Raw genomic sequence first — 25,510 nt, 5'->3', positions numbered from 1 at the left:
AAATTGTTTTACATACGTTTCAGACAGCACTTAATTTAGTCAATCACTGAATTTTCTACACAAATATGTATATGAAAAAATGTTAATTAGTAAAGTTAAGGTTTGTTCGAAGTGCTTATATAGGTAATTCTTCAAATGTATTTTTGAACTGGACTGATTTATGTTGGCCTACGAAGAATTGCATCTCTTAACAACTTAGATCGGTGTGTCGCAGAGTTTATTGCTAATAGCTTTTCCTCTGCTCACATATAAACAAAGAATATGTATGGGCTGAAGCCGCTGGAGAAAAGTAGCATTGAGCCTTTTCACGTGTGAGTCGAAACGTAGAAGGAAGGTTGGAGGGAGAGTTTTTTTAAGTAGATCTTTCTCAGACATGGTTTTACGCTACCGGATTAATCTAGCATTTTTCAAGTTGTAGATGTATTGTTCCGAAGTGCAGTCTCTTACTGAGCAGTGAACATTCTTTCGGTCAGCAGAGCGGCAAAAGTAGCTTTGAGCTCGCTCACTATGCGTTCACAACTATGTTAGTTAAAAAGTGCATGTCCTTACTATCAATAGCATCAAACTACTTTATTATCATACTCTTCTGGGTGTCTGGTCACAGCGGAATTGCTGGAAACTGCAAAGCTGATTAGCTCATAAAAGAGAGGGCACCCATTTCATGCTCACAACGGTGTGAAAACGAGCAATCTTGCAAGTTTATTGGCCGTATAAATTGTTTATATACCAAATTTTACTTAGTTTATTCTTAAAGAGTATTTATCCATTAATCGCTCATTTACTGACAATGTCAAAAAAACTCTTATATCCCTATAATGTGCACAAAATTTTGAATAGCAGATCTATACCAGCATATATCAAACTGAGATTTATTATTACACTGTAAGAATCTGAAGTATTTCTTGCGCAAAGTGGGAAGTACCGAAATATGCCGTAGGCTTGAAGATCTAATTTTATTTCAGACTTAAATATTTCAAAGTTTTTCAGTTCATTCTGTTCTGCTTATACCCTCCGAGCTGCCTATAACTTTTTGGTTTCTGCTAATATCGCACGCTTTCAAGCCACGAACCTCACCGCACCAAAGCAAAGCGTTTCAATTATTTTATAAATTCTCTGTAGACTAGCAAACGATAACAATTAGTACAATTTCAATTTATAAATAGCTATATATACATATAAATGTGTGTATATATATATATATAATAATAATAATTATATGAGTTTAGACTAAAGGTTTCGGATAAGCTATAACAATGCAATGCTTGATTATGCTGATAATAATGATTGTGTATAATGATTGACAATGACAATGACATTAGCGTAGATGATGATGATAATGAATAAATGGCAATGCTGATATTTCATTATTTGTTTTAATAATTATTATTATATTTTGTTTTTTAATTGTATGCATGATTCGCGTTTGTATATGTATGAATGCATTTATGTATATGGTTATGCTTGTATGTGTATAATTAAATATATATCTTTTATGTATTACAATTTTTATTAGTTGTACGATTGGTTTGCTATATATTATGTATGTATATTTCATATATAAGTAAATATTCTTTAGATGATTTTTTTATTGTTTAATGTTTAATTTTTGGTATAAAGCATAAGATGTGGTCTTTTTTTTGGGTAGCGTTTAGAATGCGGTGAGAGAGAGTTAGTGGAAATTTGTAGCTTTAATACAACAATTTGGTGGCAATTTTCGCAATAACCAAATATTAGTAGAGACGTTAGAATAATAATTTTGTTTTTTGAATTCACAAGGTATATATATTTTTTATTCATATTATATAATACAATTAAATTTGAATTTTATTTTGTATGTTTGTATGCAAATATGTGGTTATGTATAGTCGTTTACAAAATTACACGTATACCAAAATAAAGTGCCAAATTTGCGTACCAAGAATATATATCAAATTTTGCAATTTTTTTTCAATAATTAGTAATAAATATTTCTAGTAATAGTATCTATGTATTTGTATGTTAAATGAATTAAACTATGCTTAAGCGTTAATACTGTACAGTTTAGCTGAATTTTTTTTTAATTTTTATTCCTTTTTTTGTATGTTTTTACATTACAAAACTTTTACAACAAATTTTACGCTTTCATATACAATACAAATTTACTCTCAGATCTCCTACTATTTATGTTAGTGTTGTAAATACTTAATGGACAAATACTGGTATATGTATTTAGTATGTATGTACATGCCTTTTACAATGTTTCGTTTGTGTGTATGAATGAGTATATGACATGACATTGTATATGTAATGTAAATAAAAAATTTATACAATTAGTTTAATGTCATGCAAAACTGTTTGCTTTTATGTATGTATATATGAGTATATGCAAATACCTTTTTTACATGTATTACATTTTTTGTATGTATGTATATGAACACTTACTGCATTTATGTATGAGCATGAACGGTTTGTTTAATGCGAATTAAATATTTATTGCTTAATTATGTAGCATTTGATGCAAGTAAATATGTGAGCTGTTTTGTGACATTCGTTCTTAGACTCGACTATGCATTATGTTTATTATTTGTATGTTTGTAACGCTCTGATCGCTGGGTGAGTTTAATGTAGTTGCACTTTTAGCTTATCGTTGCGGAAATATAAATATAAACATAAATATAAATATAAAAAAGTTTTTGGTAGTAACAAAAGTGTGCTTTATAAAGTTGAGAAGTTTCGAAACACAAAAAATAGGTTTATTTATAATATAGACAAGCTCAAATTTCGAACAAACGTGATCAACTTTCGTTTAATCAGTAACCAGAATGTATCGAATAAATAGCCAAAATTTCATAAAATTCCTACGAGAGGGTCTCAAGTTACCATAGTCGGCTACTCCATAGAAGCGATTTTAGCAAAAAATTTTGCGCAACTATATTGTAATTTTACTACATTTGCATACACAATCGTTTCGAAACCGTTAATGTACATTTAATTTTTTAATTTTGGACAAAAATTCCGAACTACCATTTAATCAATAACAGTATTTTATTGAATAATATGCTTAAATTTGAGGGGCTTCTCGAGTTACCATAGTCAACTTCTCCAAATTGGAAGTTTCGTCAAAAGCTTTTGCACAACTGCGTTATAGTTTTAGTACAGTTAAATAAAAAAATATTTTGTAGGCTGCAAATTAAGAAGAAAGGTTCCGTACTTTCATATAATCAATAAACATAAAATATCGAATACTGTGCTTAAATTTGATACAAGTCCATCGAGGGGTTCTCGAGTTACCACAGTCAGCTACTACAAGGAAGAAATTTCGTCAAAAATTTTTGCACAACTGCAATATTATTTTGCGACAATTGCATACGCAAACGTTTTTGCAACTACATTACATTGCTAAATATTTTCAAGATTTTTTTTTTTCAAAATTAAGAATATTAGAAAGAGACGAACAGCCGAAAGAAAATATGAAAACTTTAAAAATGCTTTCAAATATTCAAAAAGTGTTAAAAAGTATGTATGATAGATTGAGCTGTTAAAATATATGTATATTTTATAGATCTGTGTCGCAATTGAAAAATCATTGCCATATTATTGGAAGATAAATAGAATTAAAAACAGCATAAAGTCGAAAATGTTTTTGGTTTAAAAATAAAAAAAGGAATCATCGCTTGAACGTTTTTGTAAACACTTTACTATCTTGTGCAATTATTTAAAAGTTATTACAATACTATTATGGACACTGCTTAGTTTTTGCTGCATTATTTATTATCATTTGCGTACATTAACTTTATATGTTTTGCAATGATCGCTCACCCAATAGTATTTACATAATATTTTCATTATTATGTATTTTTTTTTATTTCAATATTGGCAATTTGTATTAATTTCTCATTTTTGCAATTGAAATATTTTATTAGTAGTTATTACTTATGATTGTTTATATTAAATTTCATAATTTTCGCAAGCGGATTATCGCTACGCTGACACTCGGCCGCAAAGAATTTTGGCTTGCGCCTTACACTCCGGCATTGCAATCCATATTCGCTTTTGATGGCGTGTTTTCTAATTTTATTTTATGTTTTTTAACTACTTTCTAATTTTTTTGCTGTTTCTATGCATACTTTATGTGGTCTGCTTATAAGATTTTACTTTTGCTTTGCCCTCGCCTCTACTGTTTATACATATTTCGTTTTATTTTTCTGTTTTCCATTCTTAATTGCAAGCGGAAATTCGTAAGTATTGCAGTCTAAAAAATATTTATACCTTCTCGGCAACTGAAATGCTTTTTCGCAATAGATAATTATGTCAATCCATTATTGTTTTTTCTTATGCATTTGGACGGTTTTTTTGTGTTTTTTTGATAATTGGGGGGTTTCAGTTTAGCAGCGCTGAGTTCACAGGTTAAAACATTCACAAATATTAAATTGATAGAAAGCTCTCATTATATAAATAATTGAAGATATACAAAAGATATTTTTATGACGAAAGTTTAAACTATAAATTAGCAAATAAGGCTTTCGTTTTGGTAGACTTAATAACCGACCCGAAAATCCCGCCAATACAAAGCTAGTTGATTTCATTTCGTAATTAATACTGATCTCATTTTTATTCACTAAAGGTGCTAGAAGTAATGTGAGAAAAAGACTACAGTTTTTTTATTTACTAATAAAATATCTAAAACATATTCAAAAAATATATTTTTACCTCCCGTAATCGCTGTTTTTGCTATTCAAATACGTAAAAAAGCTAATAAGTATGTTCGCAGACCGAATGCCGATTTTTCGTTTAATAACTTAAGTAAAAATTGGAGTCTAAAATACGTGAAGAAATATATATGTACGAGGATTTCATTAAAAAAGTTACAGGTTATGATGAGTTCATTTCCTAGAGGTTAAGTATAATCTAGCACTCTAAGAAAGGGATGAAGAACACTTTCGTACTATTAAACTGTCCTGTCCTGTCCTGTCCCCTTTAGAATATTTGATAATAGATCTTCTGGTAGTAGTCTTTCTTATAGTAGGGAACTAGTTTATTCATATAAAGGTAAGAAACATTTAAAATTGCTATTCGAAAATGTTTGTCCAAATTTCTGTTTTTAATGGAATGGTCCATTTAACACCGGCTTCTCTCAATATATATAGTTAGTTGAAAGATAGTTTGTCCAAATTTTGTAAAGCATATTTAAATATGAAATAGGAGCTTCTTTAGAGACATTAGAAATTTCATGAAAATATTTATAAATTTTTATTTTAAATGAAATAATTAAAAGGAAACGAAATTTATATTCACTAGACTAATTTTATTGAAAACTCAGCTCAATTATGCGCTCTTTAATTACACAATCTACAATATGTACGAATTTCGAAAACTATTTCTTAAACAAAAAAAGTTGCCATACAATTTATATGTTTATTTTGTTATTATTTATAGTACAATTTACAAATACATACATGCTTAGGTGGTCTTTAAATTTATTTTGTAAAAAGCTAATCATTTTACATACAACAGTTTGTCGTAAAAATATACATACAATACAGTTTTTTTGTTGCACAAGTCCATACGGAAAGCTCGGAATGAAAATATTTGAACTATCCAAAAATGTTTTGGCAATAAAGCTCTGCAGAGCTTTTGAAATATTTCTTTCGGAATGTAAAAGCTTTTTGGAAATATTATCCATGCGAAATTCGTATACAAAAATTATCACAAGTACGCAAATGAAAAATTAACTGTTTGTAGAGTAAGTGCTTATTTCAAAGTAATACAAGTAGTTCTGTGCTTTTGTCTAATAAAGCTTCACTTGCTTACGTATGCTTTCATCAAAAATATTTTTGTTATTTTTTTATTGACTTGCCTTCGTTTATTTTGAATAACTATGCATTTGGTTTTGGTTTTACTTAATTTATTTTCATCTCAATTTTTCTCTTAAGACTATGTGTAGCTGTATATAAGTACCTACTTTCGTTTGTGTGTGTAACTACTTTGAAGTGTGTTTGCTTGAACTATTTCTAGGCTTCAATCAAGTTTCCTGCTTCAAATAACTTCTACAAAATATCAATTTTTCTTTGCAATTCTTTTAACGCTTTTGTTAGTTTCTCTTTTATGTTGGATTTACCTTTTTCTTATTGCCTTTTAAGCTACAAATTTTACAACAGTTAATGATTTTCTTACGCAATTTGCTTTGAGTTCTCTTCAAATACGATATAGTAAAAATTTTCGGCTCGGCGGCAACAATGTTTGTTTGTGTAACGTTCAGTGTGAAGAAAACGATAAATAAAAGCATACTAACTTAATGGAAGTATTGTTTTTGAGTAAAGCTTTGAGAAGCTTAAAAGACAAAGAAGCTTTTGTGTATTCTCTTTTTTCGGATGACCAGAAATTTTTAAAAAATTTTACTGCTTGAATGCGTAATAAAGCTTAAAATAAGCTTTTGGTGAAAACATATCTTTTTTATTATGGAGCTCTTCTTTATCCACTTTTTTTGAATTACCTAAAATTTTTAAAATTTTTTTTATTATTTTGGTTTAGAGTATAACTTTAAAAAGCTTAAAATGTGAAAGAGCTTCTGTTTTTCCAACTTTTTCGAATTACTTAAATTCAACTAAAGCTTTAAATAAGCTTTTTTGTTTTACTGTGCTTTTCTTTATATTCTGTTGTTCAAATTAACTGCTTTTCTCTTACCAACAAGTAATGCTTTGAAAAAGCTTTTGTTGAAAGCTTACTTTTTTACTACTGCCTTACTTAAGGTGTTTAGTTAGTAACCGAAACTGTTTAAATTAGATTAATTTTCACTTACCACGCAGTAACAGTTATTTACTAGTAAAAGTTTAGTTCTTCTTATAATTTTTGCTGTGGTTAATATTGAAAATATTAAGTTTAGAATATCTCTGAACTCTAATTTTATTAAATTTAATGTGCGCTTTCTCAAAATATTTGAATAAGCAAACAACTTTACTCAAAACTCTCCTGTACATAATTTAAAACAATGAAGGGTTTAGAAAACTAAAAAAATTGTAATTTACTTAAAGGCTTTTTTATGTGAAAGCTTGTCATAACATTTGAAGCTTTTTAAAGTCTTATAACTCATCATAACACATCGATTTGAAACAAGCACACATGAAAGCTTTAAATTATGTAGTGTGCACACATATAATTATGAAAGCTCCAAAAGCTTTAAAGCACATAATAACTCAGTAGTTATTGGTTTACAAGCAACATAATATCATTACAAGCATTCTTTTTTACAACAGAAATTTAATTGATACTTAGCAAATTCTTAGTATTTCTTACACAATTTTTAACCTTATTTATTGTTTACTAAATTTTATAATTTGCTATATGTTACTATTGTTAAGTATAACTCGTAATTGTAAGACTGTAGTTCGATATATTTTTTGTGTATTTTCTTGTTTCTTCTTCTGTTTTTTGTTTTTTTTTTTTGGTTAGTTTTGGAAAAAAATTACTTTTATATAAAAATGTAACTAAATCAGAGAAATAATTCTCATGCTATTGCACTCCCTGACATTGTTGTCGCCTGACGATCACTCTGCAATTCACGATTGCGTTCGTGCTGCTCGGTTTCGGAACTGTGATGAGAGTAGAAAATAGGTATTTACAAATCAAAATATATAATTTGATCGTTTAGGAGAGAAAAAGAGCGCCAAATACACAAAATTTCATAAAGTTATGTTCTCTCTTTCACTCCATCTCTCTTCTATGTAAATTCCTTTTTCTTACTTTGAGCGCACGGCTATTGGACTTGCGGGCACAATATCCGCCGGCGGTGCATTATTATTATTTGTTGTCGATGCACGACGGCCATTGCCCGATTTGAAAACAAATATTGAGTCATTTTCAATTTCATTTTCAATCTGCTGCAGAAATAATAGAAGTTTATATAGTTTGTGAACATAAATATTTTTTATTAAATTTAATTGTAACTTACTTGTCGTTTATAGGATAAACGTTCGCTTGAGACCGAACCACATGACGAACTCTCCGAAACGGCTTGCGTAACGGTAGCCACTGTGGGTGGACTACTCGGTCCGGGGAAACGTTTGGAGCACACTTGTGATTGTATATGCTCACAGATGCGACGGAAACGGCGTATGTTGCCTGAAAAGAAACGAAATTTTTTGGTTAAAGTTTTAGATTTTGTATTTAAGTTCTGCATTTAGCGAAGGTCAGTATTTGAAGTCCCTTATTTTGAGTTTGTTAAAATATAAACTCAGCCTACCTGATAACAAAGTAAATGTCAGTGCAAACAGCATATCCGAGATGTCACCTTGTTTACAAATTGCGCTTATATCCACCTGGAAAAAAAGCCTGATTAGTAAAGGTATTTAAAACAATATATACCGAGTAATATACCTGAAACTTGACATGCCGCTGAAACATGACTGGTCCATTGCCATTGCGTTTGTATTCTACACGGAAGGATGTGGGTGAGACTACGCTATGCGAAAGCTCTGCCATCTGAAAGTGAAGAAAAGCCATAATAAATTAGAAAGTTCTATCCAACTTCTAATTCTATAACACGAAATTTTAACTAAAACTCACCGACAAAAAAGCATGTATCAGATGTGCCTTCACAGTCGCTATTGGCTTGCCTTTCACCAAAATCGTAAAAGTTTCGTCCTTCTCTGTCGTTATTAGATTACCAAACCATGAACGTTTTGTCAACTCGGGCGATGATTCGGGCGTCAAATGCACCTCGTCCGCGGAGACTATTAAAAATTATGACAGATATTAATATTTATTCTGTAAGTGAATTTCTTAACTAACCTTGTAGCTTTCTTCGATGAAAGCGTGGGCTACCCAGAAAACTATTTTTAATATTTGTAAGACGCGTCTTCCACAGCTGACCACCGGGCGCATTACATGGTGAACCGGGCATCACAGGTGAACTGTTGTTCATTAGCGGTGATGTTGTAGGATTCATAACTGTAAGGAGCGATTATAAGTAAATAAATATTCTATTAAAAAGTGGAGGTATAAAATTTCTATTTGGACTCAGCTCTTTCCACTACATTTAACTTAGTTTTTCTAAAAGAATCAAAACTATATTTGGTTGGTTTCAGTTTCATTAAAACTGATTACTGCTTGTTCATAACGGTTTTATGTTTACTCATATTGAAACTGGTTTTTAGCGTTACAAATTCCGGCCAGTCATTTGGTCAAAAACTATAGCTCACATAGGCTCAAAGACCACAATAAAGTGAACTGTAGTATAATTTTAATTATTTGGTCTTAAATCTGACGAAATAGTTCATTTCGATTCCGATTTCTTCTTAAAGCTATCTGACTTGTTATTTTGAACCTCACTCTAACTTCTACTCACCGCTATTCGCTTCCGGATCGTGGAACATGCTAATCGCTATAGTGGGTCCCGAGTTGGCACGATGATGTACTGTTGAGCTACTGCTACCGCCACCGGGACTGCCGGGCACACCACCACAGCCTGCCTGCAGCGCCGCTTGGCGTTCACTGCGTGAGTCTCGACGTTCGCGCGCTTCACGTGCTTCACGCACAGCAACAATATCACTGCTGCCACTACCACCGCCACCTCTATCACCACCACTGCCACCGCTAATAATACCCTCCACGCCGCTTTGCGAAGAATGTGAGGGCGTACGACTTACAGACGGATGATGTTGTGCCGAACCGGAACGCTCGCGGCATTCACTCGAATAGGTAGAGTGACGGGATGAGTGTCCGGCCGATGTGGCCGCTGGCGAGGATGGACGTGAAATGGCATTCACTTGTTGTTGCGCCGAATTGATAGGTGAATTGCAACGTGTGGGACTGTGATATGACGAGGAACGCACCGAGGAAACCGTAGTGGGCGAGCGACGCTGGTGATTACGCGAACTGCTGTAGGACCGGAAGCTGTGGTTGATTCGGTTTTGTTCGAAACGATTTGGAATTTGTAACGAATGAAAGCGCAAGCAATGGTTTGTAATGGATTTTGTCGCATGAAATGTTGCGCAGCGCGTTTATTCGTGGTATTTTTTTTGGTGTTTTTGTGTGTGCGTAGTTAAGCAACGGCAATGCGTAACAGCAAACATGCAAGAAATATATGAATAAGATGACGTAACAATTTAGTAAATGATATAACTTAATATAAGTAATAAATGCAAAATCAGCCGCTAGTTTTGATTGTATATACATATATATGTCTGCAGTTCTGTGGCAACGCGCGAAAACTTACTTGAAAGCTTGCCGTCTAGGCGTTAGTGGTGAACCTTCCGATATCTGTCCATAGCTGGGCGAATTCGTACCATTTATACGACAGGTATCGAGTCGTTTTCTGGGCGGATCCACTGCATCTAATTCACTACGTGATTTTTGAGCGATTTCATCATCATCTTCCAAGGCAGGACGCCTTCGTTTGCGATCCAAGAGTAGAAAATATATAACCTTCTCTGTATTGTGACTGAAAAGCAAAGTGGTTGAAGGAATGCGTGTGTTAGAAAAATGTTCATAATTAAGCAATAATAGTTAGAACTAAAGCAAACAGATGGCAGGAACGAACTGAGCATCTCGAGAACCCAACATTCTTTATGAGAAATATACTAAAACAGCAAACGAATTATATGATATTTTCTGTATGAGATTTGTAATTGAAAGAAGCTGTCTGATTTAAGCTGTAAGGTTCGAACACGAATTCTGAAAAAAACATTCAGTAAAAACTTTAGGTATCAAGAGATTAGAGCCGCGGTATACTGTCTGCTTCTTTTCATTTCCGCTTAATTTATCTACTCGCCTTTTCCCGGTTATTATGGCGCTACAGTGCTTTATTAATCGAAAAAGCGCTACATTTTTTATGAGAACTGATTGCAACGAACCCTGAAAAGTAATAATTACGCAGTAGTTGTAAGACTTTGCTTTTGTCAAATTTGAAGACCTCAGAATTCGAAATAACTGATTTTTTGGTTATCTTCTCGACAGTACAATCACTCGGACTTAAACTTTATTCGACACTTCGGCTACTCGGCTTTGTTTCGGCGTTGGAGCTCTTAGCGTCTCCGGGCAAAAGACCGTACCATGCTATTTGGTTGTCGGTAGACAAAGAGCTCGGCTCAAGGCACGACTGACATAACATAATGACTACCGAAAAAAGTTACAAATAAAGTCATCTGGCGAAATATTGCGAGCGACTAGTTTTACTTTAGTAATTAGATTGCGCTCACTTAACCCTTTATGCCAAAAGCTTGTTGGAGGCTCTTTGTGTTCTACACCTATTCACCTAACAGTTTTCATATACTTGTAATTTCAATGTTTTTAGATTTGCCACCCTTTAGACTCGATATGACGAGTATTATACAAGTATGGAACAATGAGCGCTCCCACACACTGAGGTACATTGTAATTACATTTAATTAATGCGCTTGTATATGCATAAGGAGAACTCCACCGAATGTCTGCGCGAATATGCGCGACGTGGTATCATCATAAACCTAGCTGTCTACAACAAGTACACCGTTAATCACTGTTTACGACGAAGTCCAACAGAGAAGTGTTGTAGCAAGCATAAGAGCGCAAGCTCACATAACCGCACACATACGAATGGAGTACTTACTTCGAACTCAATAGCTCTTGTATGAGTTTATCCTTTTCCTTGAAGCAACCCAGCGAGCAAATCGCATTTAAAACATCCGGATCCACCGCTGAGGCGGACGGTATGACATGCGTTTGCACCACCTCCATCATCGGCAGTTCCAATTCCAATTCACCTTTGCCGCCAGCCGTGACCCATGGATGGCGATTTATTTCCGACAACTGTGTGAGCGAAAACGAGAAAGAATGAGAGGCGGATTAAGAAAAAGAGTATTGTTAGTTGGAGTTCAAATCGAATTCGCATTAGAAAACATTTTTTTTTTATGAGTGTGCAGAAAGTGTGGAAGTGAGAATGTGAAACGAGTGATTTAGGCATGTAAATGCAAATAACGGTAAATCAAATGCACGAACTGTTTGACAAACGAGCGCGTTTTGGGAATTGACTGGTGACACAAACAAACAAAGGGTTCCACAATTTGAGTTGTGTGTATGCAAATTTACACGATGGTGCATATGTACTTGCCAATCGGACGTGAAATTGTCAGCCCAACAAGACAGCAAAAACAACAACACAAAACAGCAAAAATAAGAACACAAACACATATGATTACATGTCACTTGAATAGCTGTAGTAATGCAATCAGTGCTGTTACCGTCAACAATTGTCGCTTTTATGACTGACTGCCTGCAGATTCACTGTTTCTTGTTATTGTTTTTGCATGGTTGGGGATGTGACGGAATGATGTGCCAGAACCACCCTTGGTTATACGCATAACCTTAGAAAGCCATATGCCATTAGACACATACATATGTTTGTGCATATGTATGAGTATACATATGTATAGTTTTGTATGTATATATGTATGCATATGCGTATATTATATGTGTGTGCATTTTTTGATGACTCACCGTCAGTCGTCGATCCGGATTCACCTCAATCATGCCGCGCAATAAACTTTGACAGTCGGGCGGCACAAAGTGCGGTATATGAAACACGCCACGCTTCACTTTCTCCAGCAGCTGGCGTAGGTTGTCGTCATCGAAGGGCAATGCGCCCACCAATAGCGCATACAGTATAACGCCGCAGGACCAAACATCCGCTCTACGTCCATCGTACTTTTCACCCTACAAAAGAAAATCGGTAATGCAATAAAAACTGTGTGACAACGAAATGAAATGAAAATATAAAAAGCAGTTACAAAGATTTGTTGTAAACTCATCACTATTATATAGCTGTCATTGCTGACTGGTAATATATTGCAGCAAAAAGGAAATATATGCGAGTGTATTAGATGGTGGAATTAGATTAGGGCAGAGCGTTTTTTCGACGACAAAAAATTTAATAAATTAAATCAGTAGCCAAACCTTAAATGTTTAAGATGATATACATATAATCATCTAATAATGTGCTTCAATTCAAAAAAACTATAAAAAATATGGTTCAAACCAAACCAGTGAGTTCGAATTCAATTAAAACAGGAAAACACGTTAACTTCTTTAACTTCGAAGCTATAATAACCTTCACTAATAAAAAAGGTTCCTTACAAGCACTTGATTCCGATCGTTCAGTTTCTATGGCAGCTATATGCTATAGTGATTCAATATCGGCGATTAAAACAAATGTGTATGTAATATATTAGCTTGAAATATTAACAGATCTTAGAGATTAATTTCTTGAGAGGCCTTGTCAAGTCGAAGGGTACTTATCTGGAATATGTAAGTTAAAAAGAAAACCAGTCGTTAGTAAAATTATCTTTCTTTCGCTTAAAAATAAATAGAAGGTCAAATTGTCAGTTGAGCTTACAAATTTTACAATACATACGGGATAGCTAACCTGAGTTTCTAAAATTCTTATATCTGAATTTCAGCATAAAACTCAATATCGAAAAACGCAAATATTTTGAACAATTTTCGTCGAAATTTGGTATAACCTCCTTGTATACATTTCTTTTGATATGAAACAATGCGACCCAAGCGTTGAAATTAAAATTGAAGAAGTATTATATCATCGACTTCAAAAAACAAACGTCCTGCTTATTTAACTAAAAGGAGCAACAGACTCTAGTGGGAGCGGGCTCTTCCATTGGTCGCTTTGAGTGGTTATAAGACTCTGAATAAGTTGAAGTTTTAGGCATAGACTATTAAGCCATTAAAGTATCATCATTCGAATATGAGTACCAAGAAAATCAAATAATTTTTTTCCGAATCGGCAAATAAACTTTAACATAATTCTTTAAAAATATGCGAGCTCGCACGCAAACGCAAGACAATTTTCAATAATGGCAATAATTTTCATAAACAGCATCCACAAAAACTATAAATTTTTGAAATGTGTATAAAAATATGCTGCTTGGCAAAAATAATGTATTTATTTAAAAATTCGAAAATTTTCGAATATACGAAAATAACGTAATAGCACTTTAATATATAGTTTTCATTGTTTTTTTTTGTAGGCATAAGCATATTAATCCAAAAGAAAATTCCGCCCCACACTAATGCTCCAAACACTGCGTTGTTGAACTTTATACTATTCCAATTTCGCATTGAACAATAAGATACTTCGCTTTGCTAAATATTATTGTGTGTTGAAATGGACATTAGTAAAGTTTATTCTGTTGTTGATATTTGCAAACGGAATTGCACAAATAATTTCACTATTTCAACTACGCATCGCTGACGTCAGCTATGAGCGACCTTTGGAGCTCAAGTAAATGGCGAGTTTATAATCGAACAAAGAACACAAACATACAAACTGTATGTGAGAAGATGGAGGTATCGCTAATGAAGATGCTTCCGTTTCCAAAAGGCAGCGCTTTCAGCAAATTGGGGGGTTGTTAGCGCTATCAAAGACTTATAACAGTGTATAAATAAATATTTATGTGAGTGGAGTGGGGAATGCATAGGCAGAGACAAATTTGGGGTGCACTACACATCTTCATTTACTGCTTTTACTGGCAAATGTGGTTAGCTTTAAAATACTCGACAATAAATTCTACAAGTTGTTAAAAGCTTTATGTTGTGAGGAGTTTCGGGCAACCCCATTTCGCGCATGACTCATATTTCAAAGCGCATAAAATAAACACAGTTATATGATGCACAATAGTAGTATGTGATTCTTAATTCTCAAAAAATATTTATATGTAAATTTGAGCAAGAATCAGTCTCTCAGTCTGCATTGAAAAACAACTATTCTAAATGAATTTTGTAAAGTCAAGACTATCTGCAATTTTTATAGTTATGTAGCGTCTACCTTTTGTGTTTTCACCTCATAGTTTATAATCTCTAATATAAATCTATACTAAAATACTCTGCTGAAGCAGTTTTTAAACTTCTGTAGAAATTTTATCAGCTTCCAACAGCGCTGCTCAGTTTAACTAGTTCCTTTAGTAATACTAGTGTTATTTAATTTAGCATTAGGACACCATAAAACAAAACTCTCATATCATACAAACCAATAGCAGTTCAGTTGAATTATGTATGTAAAATGAATATAGAAATCTAGGTTTAGACTTCAATTGCTCTAATGAAGAAATATTTTCGCTGTACTGACAAATGTTTTCAAAGTTACTTGGACACTAATAATAACATAGATCGGTAATTAGACTGTTTCCTGAACTTTTTCAACAAAACTAAACTCATTCTATTATCTTTCTGAAATGTGAAATGCCTCTGTCAGTACTTTCGTCTCTGTTTTTTAATACTATGACTAAATGTAGCTATATACTTATACATATTGGGTCTATAACTATATTCGTGTGTTCTCCTTTTTTTATTCGAGCTTTAAAGAAAAAGTTTAATATGTTATTAGTCAAAGTACTACCCATCTGAAAGTATAAAATATTCCTATCTTTCTGGCAATTTGTGGATTCAATCCCGACAGAATAGCGCCGGCTTGGCAGGCATGAATGAATCGAGCCAATTTTTGCTTTGGTGATGGTCAGTGAGAGCCTTCGGGATCGAAAAAAAAATAAGGCAAAACTTCTCAGCCGCTTTGTCCGAATAGTTCTTAAAGGGTCATGCCATTAATTTGACTGGCTGGCTAGGTTTTACATATGATTTTTTACCATTTAGGGTTGTCGTAATGGAATGCTGCTTATTTGTCGGAATCGTCGATATCGGACCACTATAGCATATAGCTGCAATACAAACTAAACGATTGGAATCCAGTTGTTGTATGGGAAACTTTTTTATTTGACGCGATATCGTCACAAAATTGGAATGCCTAATTACCCAAAGCAGCGGTTCAACCCCCAAAAAAATTTTATAGATCGCACAACTATAGCACATAGCTAACATACAAATTGAACGAACGGAATCAAGTTTTTTTTAATTTTGCATTTCATTTTAGACATCAAATCGTTATTTAACATCTGCGATATATGTAATACACAAACTAAACTACATCACTTAAACACTTTATCAACAAAGCTTATATCAATGTCACATAAATTCCATCAATCCTTTCACATATTTCACAATACAGCAATTTTCCCAATTTCGATGTAAATATTCACATTTGAAATGCCATAAATTTATTTCAAATAATTTTAACTGATAAAAATGTCTGTCCTTTATGCCAATCTCCATGCTACAAAGTAAGTTTACGATATTGCCTTGGCATTACCTACATACCATATATCTATCTACATATGCGACTGTCTCCACTTAGTTAGATTGTAGACTCCCATTGCCTCTTCTTATATGCGTGTGTGAAGAATATTTTCTGAACATATTTTGAATACAAAAAAAAAACTTACGCATGTCCTTCAGCATGCTTTAAATGCCCTTGAATACACATAAAATTACATAAAATGACAAAGAGCAGTGAATCTATAGTACAACAACATCAACATTCGACAGCAAGAATGCTTAAGATAGTTTTAAATTTTTATTGCATATCAAAAAACAAAAATGAAAGAGATGAGAGAAAAAATAGTTTTCGGCTGTGATCCTTTTGATTTTCTGCTTGGACAGTGGTAGACATATTTGTAGGTAAAGAGAATGTCACAGCATAAAGTAGAGTTTTAGTTTCTATAGAGTTTTGGTTGGTTGGATTAGTTTAAATCTGACGCTCGCTCGCAAGGGAATTCCCACTTGTGGACACAACTATAGACAGGTACTCTGTGGTACCAGAAACTCGCAAAAGTGAGCAAGACTTGCGTGAATCTACGAAGCGCCTTGGCCTTGTTAATATTCTTTTAAGGTAATTAATTTGGACTTCAACTAGGCCGTCTGAATGTCTGGAAGTATGATTTTGGTTTTGAATATTAATTTTGGGAAAGCTGAACAGTTCAGAAGATCCGGCTGATTGTTAGAGAATAAGCTCTGACAATAAAATAAAAAATTTATTGTACCATGACCTAGCAGTCTGACCGCAGAACTTTCAATAAGAATTCGTAACAATTAACCCAAATCTCGACTTGTAAGCCATTTTAAATAAAATTTCATATAGTTTATTTAATATTGTTCACTTCTCTGTACACGAGTGCATTCTTCGCCGGCTTTCATTATTATTCTGTCATTTGTATTAGAATTTCTCCTGGCAGCAATATGTTCTCGTATGCCAAAAATGCTTTTGATGTTCATCGCTCTACAAACATACATTTACGCTCATTTGTGCATGTTCATACCTCAGCACGCCGCCATCGTCCATCTTTTTCATACAGTTTGAGACTGCCCTAGAATGTCGTTTACATGTTTTGTCCTGGTTGTCAACGCAAGCACAAAATGCAAACCATATGTATGATAACCCAGTAAGCAAACATTTTTTAAACTCGAAACTTTAAGGTTAGGCGGGTTGTCAGGTATTCCGAACCTCGAAGAATATGACTTGTAGCCAAATATTGTCAGATCGAAACGAATACCGATCGATTTTTGTGTCAAAGTAATTCTCGGTGACCAAAAGATCTAAACTCTATTCGAAATTCAATTGTTTAGCATAATTTTAGGCGTCTTCCAATTAGGATTTGAAATCACAGCCTACCGACAGATGGTGCTGATTCTAACAAAGCCGTCTTCGTCTGGAAACCAATGAATGTAATATATGGTTCACATCTTATTCGAAAACGAATAAAGTACTATTTTGTGCTCCGAAAGAAGTAAAAAATTTAGCTTTCTTTAAGCGGCATGTAGCAGTTTTGAAAGCTCTCGAGACTGAACTTTGCCTGGTATATCATAAACGTTTTTGTTTACAATAAGTACGGTAGGCATACTTTAAGAAGAAGATGAACTGATTGAATTCTAGAGATGAAGGCTATGCGGTCACTTTCTTTAGAGACTTGTATGAGTGAGAAGACTTTGGATAATCTAAAAAAAAAAAAAAACCAACAGCTTCAACAAGGACTTCGTATTCGGCTGAATAGCTGGTGTAATTACCTGTAAGAGAGAATCGTTGGTCGAAACATTTTGATTGGGACCACTAATGTACCTTTACCGACTTCGTTAAGATTTGCTTATTTTATCCAAACCTTCGCAATAAGTCTGGATTCTTCAAATATTTCATTTTAATGGCTTAAACCTCACTTTTCGTTGATTGGGTGCATGCATCGCAACAGCATACACAAATCTTGGCAACACCAGCTGCCAACAGCAAGCTAACCAACAACCAACAACCAGCAACCCAACTATTGCTACACTTGTCAGTCGCATGCCATCAATTTGCTATAGAAATACAAGTATGTTGCTATTGCTATTGTAGTTGCTTGCCTGCAGCCGTATTGTCCTCCAGCAGAAATGACCCGCTTGGCCGGCCTCAAAGCATGCGTCTCTGCATGTGTGTGTGTGTGTGTCTGTGCGAACGTGCGTCTTTAGCTCTCAACATATGAAATATGCGCTTGTTGTGTGCCACTTATGTGTCCCCACTTACAACGTTTCGTCGACGACCATGTTTGGCATTTTGCCGTTACACGTCAATGTCAGCGTGGTATACAATACGCTCGTCGCTGGTCCACACTGCCTGCCGCACTTCCTTCCTGCCGGCATGACTTTGTAAATATTTGTGATTTTATACATTTTTTACTCGCAACCGGTGAACAGCGTACGCTATGCTACAAATATTCTGTCGCTTTCGTTTCGCATGCGAATGTCACATGACCACCACACCGCCTGGCTAATGGCGTTCTTTGTCAAAGTTACCCCACTCTTTGCCTCTTGCAAACACATGTTCACTCGCTCCTCAAGTCACAGCTGGCATTCGCGTTTGATTGTTAGTTTTCGATTAGCATATTTTTGTAATTTATAGAGCTATAGGTATATGTATATATGTAGAGTTTTCCTAATATTCCTTCATTTTTTCTTAAATGCCTTGTTTGTGTCAGCTTCAGCTTCTTTTATTTTTCATTTATTTTGAATTTTCTTATCTGCTTATATTTTTTGACATTTATGTAAGATTTATGCGTTCGTCGTATAACTAAGTTATTCAAATCTAAAACGTATTAGGGAACCTGAGAGAAAATGAATATAAAAATGGTATAGTAAGAAAGCCAAAGATGATTTATTAATGTATTTGCAGCAAGCAAGAGTTTTAGTAGTGGTGGACTGCAATCAATTTCTTAATTTTTTTTTACAGCGATTGTTCGCTTGCAAAGTCTCAATCATCTCGTGCTTATCTGCGTACACAAGCGACTTCGTGGGATTTTGTAAGCCCGCAATCCAAGATCCTTTCACAAAATCTTCCATAAAGTGCAGGAAATCTTGCTGCTGCCAGCGTTTGCGTACTTTCTAAGTAGAAATCACCTCATATGGAACTCGCATTACTTACTTAAGCATTACACTAGGCTATATTTTTTCATCTTCAGTCAGGCTTCGTAATAAAAATCTATAGGCAGTGCTCATAGTTTATTCACAAAGCAATATGATTTATTTATGAGGATTATTTTGGGAATTCATACACATACAATTTACTGTGATTCGACCCAGTCAGAGTCAGTGTTATTATGGAGCGGAAGACTATGTAGTCCATCTACTGTAGTCCAACCACTATAAAGTCCAATTACTACATAGTCTTATGCTCTTTCGAAGACATATTCAGCAAAAGAAAGGAAGTGTTTTTTGATACTTCGATTTTCTAGCAGTTAAAATTTTTCTTGTTTATATTATTATCTTCAAAAATATGAGTTAAATATGTATTGCGATATTTTCAATGAAGCCTGAGGTTGTCTAAGATGTCGTATGAAGGTTTTTACATTCTTCTACAATTAAATAGAAATCCCACAAAGTCTTGACAGCGCTGCAGCGAAATTGGAGAAGCCATCACTTTGGCGACACAAATAAAGATGCGCCTCACAAAAAACAAAAAAAAAACAGCACAAGCATGAAATTAAAAAAGGCTGTAGCTCTTAATTTAAGAATAAAGTATGAGTATGAGAGAGACAAGATTGCGACAAGCATTGCTATATACGAGACAAGTTGTCAAGTTTACATAATAATTGTAAATCAGGCCTCCACCTCCTTTCGCTCATGACGTCACACGCCAATGTATTTTTCTGTCAAATACGCGTCAAAGAAACTCAAAAGACAATACTTACATAACCCCAATTTCTATTAATATTTTGTAACTTTAGAGCGAAATTTAATGTTGTCAAGTATTTCCAACCATACGATACAACAATATAACTACTATATATTTAGTTAACATTTACAAAAAAAAAAATTGTTTTTATCATTATTATTGTTATACTCTCAACAGGGTATATTAGGTTTGCCACGAAATTTGTAACACCCAGAGTAAACGCCGGAAAGTCTAATAAAAAAAAAAATATCTATAAATAAAATATATATATATCTAAACAGCGTAACGAGTCGGGTCGGGAGTTAGCGAGCGGAAATTTTACACTTGCCCTTTTATCCCTAAAAAGCTGCTTATTTGGCGGAACTGCTGATATCGGACCACTATAACCTATACCTGCCATATAAGCTGACCGGTTAAAATCAAGTTCTTATATTGATGCTATTTTATTCGTGAAGGGCTATAATACCCGTTTTTTCTTCTTTATTTGATTTTCATTTTAAATTATTATGCAATATCCAACACAAATCCTTTTAAAATTTTAATCGTTTGCGATCTCATTTTTTTATAATATCCGCGTTATGTTACTTTTCCCCATCACCGAGATAATTAACTAATTAACAGCCTAAATAGCAGCATCACACTTCGTAGGTGCACCGTTAGCTAAGTAGGATAGTTGCTTTTGAGCGAACATTGGTAATATTTACCATTAACGTTGATAGGCAGAAGCAGCAGCATGGCATTAGCATCATCACCGGAATTAGTTAGTATGCGAGCATGAAAAACGAAGCTGATTTCAGCTTATATAGGCATATATAGTATATAGCTGACTTCATATATATACAGACATCTCTGTCTCTATATATACGTAGATATGTCAGTATATGCTAAATACATCGTGGCGCTTATTAGCACACATTGAAGCAGGCTGCCATGGCCACTTTTGCTCTCATTTGGCATGCTGCAGTGGCTCCAGCCACTTGTCCTTGCCCAACCAGCACTGCAGTCGCACACATCATAGATATATATATATATATATATATATACAGTTTGTTTCAGCGCCTGGCTGGTGGTAGCTACGTATTTGCACAGCTTTCAGCGCTGTTTTGCCTGCCTGTCCGCCTGCCTGCTTTCAGCAGTTACCAAAAGTGGTGAGCTTATGCGGGACAATATTTGACTTTACATAAAAACGGAAGCTGCAAACAGTACGCATACCCATACCACATACAAACATCAGCGCATCAATTAACACTGCTGCAGAGCTATGTGTGGTTGTTGTTTTTGCTGTGCTTCGCTGGGAAGCTGTTGCTAATCTATATGCCTAAATCTCTGCAGCTTTATGTAGCCAAACACTCAACACGCCGAACTTTGGCGTTGGACACTCGTGTCATCAACCAATCTTTACAGTTAGCTATATAAGTATATTACACTTACCCTTATGACCTCGGGACATGCATAATGCGGCGATCCACATGAGGTTTCCAGCATAGAACCGGCCGGTTGCAGTGAAGCCATACCGAAATCGGCAATTTTGATGTTGTTCTTTTCGTCCAGCAGCAAATTTTCGGGTTTCAAATCTCGATGACTGTAATGTATGAAGTAATAAAAGAGATGATGAAATATTTATGCGCATACATATATTTGAGAGGAAAGATGCAAATGCAGGCATGCATGAGTGTTCACTCTTGTATGTAGATGGTGCTAGAAGATTAGGCGGAAAAGTTATTTAATGTCTGGCGACGCGGCAAATTGGCTAGGCATGAAAGTTTACTTGGCAGCGCCATTAGGCGCTAAAGTTGCACCCGCTTGGGGATTTGTTAGGAAGTAAATTTAAATGAGATTGAAGACAATAAAATGCAATGAAGTCAAAAATTAAATTAAACGACTAAATTTGTGTTCTAAAAAATAAAGGTATTCAAATTGTCTACTAAATAATTCTTAGTTGCCTGATATTTAGAATTAAAAGCATTATCATATATCATATAAATTATAAATTTAGCCCTAAAAATCTGCTATGTTTCATATTTTGTACTAAAACCATTTTTTAAAAGATTCTTAAAAGTAAAAGTACTAAAAAGCTTAGTCTAAACTCTTTAAAATATTACATCATATGTATTATATACATACGAAATTTAGTACTATAAACTTCTATATTTTAATTTTTCGTACCAAAAGTCTTTTTTTTTAAATCATCTAAATAAGAGTACTAAAAATCTTGACCTAAAATATTTAAAATATTATATGAAATGCATTATATGCATACTAAACTAAGTACTAAATTTTTTATATATTTTCCTATTTTGTACTAAAACTAAATCTTATAAAAATTTTCATTTTAAAATCATTTAAACTCTCTTCCAAGCATTTTTTGAGTTGTTTCGAGTAAAGCGAGAATAGTATACTAAACTTTAGTTCTAAAATTATTATACTAAAAATATCATAACTACCTCAAATCCAACATTACAAATAATTTTAGTACAACCATGAAGGTTTTTTGGTTTTAAAATAAACTGTCTTCCAAGCATTTCTTGAGTTGTTTCGAGTACTGTGAGAATTGTGCACTAAAATTTTGTTCTAAAATTATTATACTAAAAATATGATAAACACCTAAAATTTAATATTATTAATATTTTTAGTACAACCATGGGGTTTGCTTGATGTTTAAATGTTTTACTTCACATTTTAAATGTACTAAAAATGTTTATAACGATCTGGTTATTTTAGTATGTTAAAAATATATTATCAAATTAATATTGTTTTGCTGTTTTAATATTTTTTAACTATACTAAAAATATTGTATGAAAATTTGGTTGCTTAGACTATGTAATAGATATGTTAGTTAGTGCTTAAAATTTAGTATCAATGTATGCCAGGGTGAAAATACTGTATATGCGGTTAACTACTAAAAACTATGTGCTTGGAAAACATACAAAAACTAAAACTCTTGAATATTGAAAAACTAAATAACATAAACTGTATATTTTGCTTAATTTGTTATTTATTTCGTACGATAAAACTATAATGCGTAAAAATAGCTACGTTTAATAGGGCATTAAATGTACTAAAAAAGTTAATATTGTATTAAAAATATTTTGACATAAAATGTTTATAAACATTTCGTGCAGGAAACCTTACGACGTTTATAAATGGTACTTTTTCTTATTAAAAATTGCGTACTAAAATTTTTGTTGGTGTAATTGGCTTCTTTAAAATTAGTAAACTAAAATTTGTGATTTTACTTAAGAAAGCTAATATCTAGGACAAAAGATGTTTTAAAGAAATTTAGTACTAAAAACAAAGTAAAATGTAGTACGTTGAACGGAAGTAAAATTTAATGCCAATAATTTACTAAAATTTAGTACAAAAAATTTACTAAAATTTAGGGGTAAAAACTTTACTTAAATTTAGTACAAAGATTTACTTAAATTTTGTACAAAAATTTGTATGAAAATTAGACTAACAGTATTTTGACAAAATGTAGTTAAAAATCTGTCATGAAAGGCTCTGCCAAGAACAACATTTTAATTTATGAATTAAAACTATACAACAAAAGCTAAAAATTTGCAAATAAAAATTCTACTACAATTTATTTAAAGAAGAAAAGCTTTTTCATAATTAAAAAAGATATAATAACACGAAACTATATTTCAATTTTGACCTTACGCTCCAACCGGAGTTAAAGAAAATTTATATATTTCACTTACCATATGGAATGTGAATGACAAAAATCCAGCGCTGATATTATTTGACGGAAAAATTTACGTGCCTCCTTCGGCGTCAGTCGTCCCTTTTTCACCAAGTAATCAAACAATTCACCACCAGAAACATGCTCTAATATTAGATATAAATATTTTTTGTTCTCATAAACATCGCTCAATCCCAGGACATGTGGATGATCAATCAATTTCATAATAGCAATTTCTCGTTCCACCTGAAAAATTGAGAAAGAAAGAAATAAAAAGTGTTATTAGCTACGAAAATTGTTGGCACGGGTAGAAAGTAAGGTATATACTAAAACAATAATAGCTTTAGGCAAACGGCAATTATGTATATTTTTAGAATTAGTTTAGTAAATATATTTGGGTATAATTGCAGGGCCACTAACGGATAAGTTATCTCTGTTGAAATTGATGTACTCTAGTTTATATTATATATACAAAAATTATTGCTCTATGAATAAATACGTTATTTATAGTTTGTCTTTCTATTATACCGCCGGACATTTTACTTTTCTATTTTTGATGATTTATCCGCTATACTTAGGTTATATAATTTTATCATTTTACTCTACCACCATCGAACAACTTTCATTTTATATTGTTATTAAAATATTTTTTCCATAATTTCGTATTTAAAATAGTGATTTTCACCAGGGAGTCATTAAAATGCTTAAACCTCAATTAGCTTCTCGTTTACGTAATTCCACATATCTCTAATGACCAAAAATCCAAATGCTGGTAATTATGAATACTTTTTGCCGCACTTCAGGGAAGCTGCCTATTTTAAGGCTCATTTAAATCAATAGCACTGGCATACAATTGTAATTAAAATGATATTATGTATAACTGTTGTTGTGTTAAAAAACAAACCTAGATTTTTGGTTCATTAGCCTTCTTACATTAAGTTCATTGAACCAGATATCAGTTAATTCAATTATTGAATTAATTTCGTGACGAAAATTAATTGCTACTTATAGTATACATTATAGTATGTCTTTAATTGCATACATTAATTTTAATATATTGATAGGTATTGTAATACGTATAAGTTGTAGGGAGTTGCGAAAATTTTGTTTGTAAAAAACAACATTTAATGGAAAAATTCTAAACAACAGTTTTAAAAATAAATTTATTACAAAGTTATTCGAGTGTTATTTTTCCACAACCTTAAACTACTTAATAATGTTTATGCAGACTGTGTATGGCTAACATATCATAACTGAATACCACTTTCAAACTTGTCATTTACTTGAAACAATTAAGTTGTTAATTAGCTTGTCGATTTTGATGTGCATACAACCTTAATTTAGTTTAAACTATTAGTATATGAGAGCTGTTAAAATAGTCTTTCGAATTTGTTCATAAATATTTAGGCCTAAATAATAGATAAAAATTCAAGCTTTACTTAACAACTAAACTTTGAGTAACAACTCAACTTTGCATAACAATTCAACTTTAACATTACAATGCAACTTTTACATAACAACTCAACTCTTACACAACAACTCAAATTTAACATAATAGTTCAACGTTTAAACAACAACTCAACTTTAACATTACAATGCAACTTTTACACAACAACTCAACTCTTACACAACAACTCAAATTTAACATAATAGTTCAACGTTTAAACAACAACTCAACTTTAACATTACAATGCAACTTTTACATAGCAACTCAACTTAGTATAACAACTCAACTTTTACATAACAATGCAACTTTTACATAACAACTCAACTCTTAC

At 33.0% G+C, this 25,510-nt stretch overlaps 1 protein-coding gene across 2 annotated transcripts in view; it reads right to left on the bottom strand.

The window, feature by feature from the left end:
- Positions 1–5,020: 5,020 nt before the first annotated feature.
- The window catches only part of sff (sugar-free frosting), a 46,289-nt gene continuing 25,799 nt past the window's right edge, over positions 5,021–25,510 (bottom strand). For both annotated transcript variants that reach the window (XM_036358140.2, XM_036358141.2), the window contains exons 4-16: positions 23,752–23,978; positions 21,482–21,632; positions 12,451–12,666; positions 11,564–11,763; positions 10,193–10,417; positions 9,323–9,870; positions 8,767–8,925; positions 8,542–8,708; positions 8,353–8,457; positions 8,219–8,294; positions 7,928–8,097; positions 7,720–7,856; positions 5,021–7,568 (exon numbers count right to left, since the gene is read on the bottom strand). In XM_036358140.2, coding sequence (XP_036214033.2) covers positions 7,484–7,568; positions 7,720–7,856; positions 7,928–8,097; positions 8,219–8,294; positions 8,353–8,457; positions 8,542–8,708; positions 8,767–8,925; positions 9,323–9,870; positions 10,193–10,417; positions 11,564–11,763; positions 12,451–12,666; positions 21,482–21,632; positions 23,752–23,978 — 2,466 coding nt within the window. In that variant the 3' untranslated portion in view covers positions 5,021–7,483. The remainder of the gene's footprint in view (positions 7,569–7,719; positions 7,857–7,927; positions 8,098–8,218; positions 8,295–8,352; positions 8,458–8,541; positions 8,709–8,766; positions 8,926–9,322; positions 9,871–10,192; positions 10,418–11,563; positions 11,764–12,450; positions 12,667–21,481; positions 21,633–23,751; positions 23,979–25,510) is intronic.

Source organism: Bactrocera oleae, chromosome 6 (genome assembly GCF_042242935.1).
Source record: "Bactrocera oleae isolate idBacOlea1 chromosome 6, idBacOlea1, whole genome shotgun sequence".
NCBI lineage: Eukaryota > Metazoa > Arthropoda > Insecta > Diptera > Tephritidae > Bactrocera > Bactrocera oleae.
This window is presented reverse-complemented; position numbering and strand designations above follow the sequence as displayed.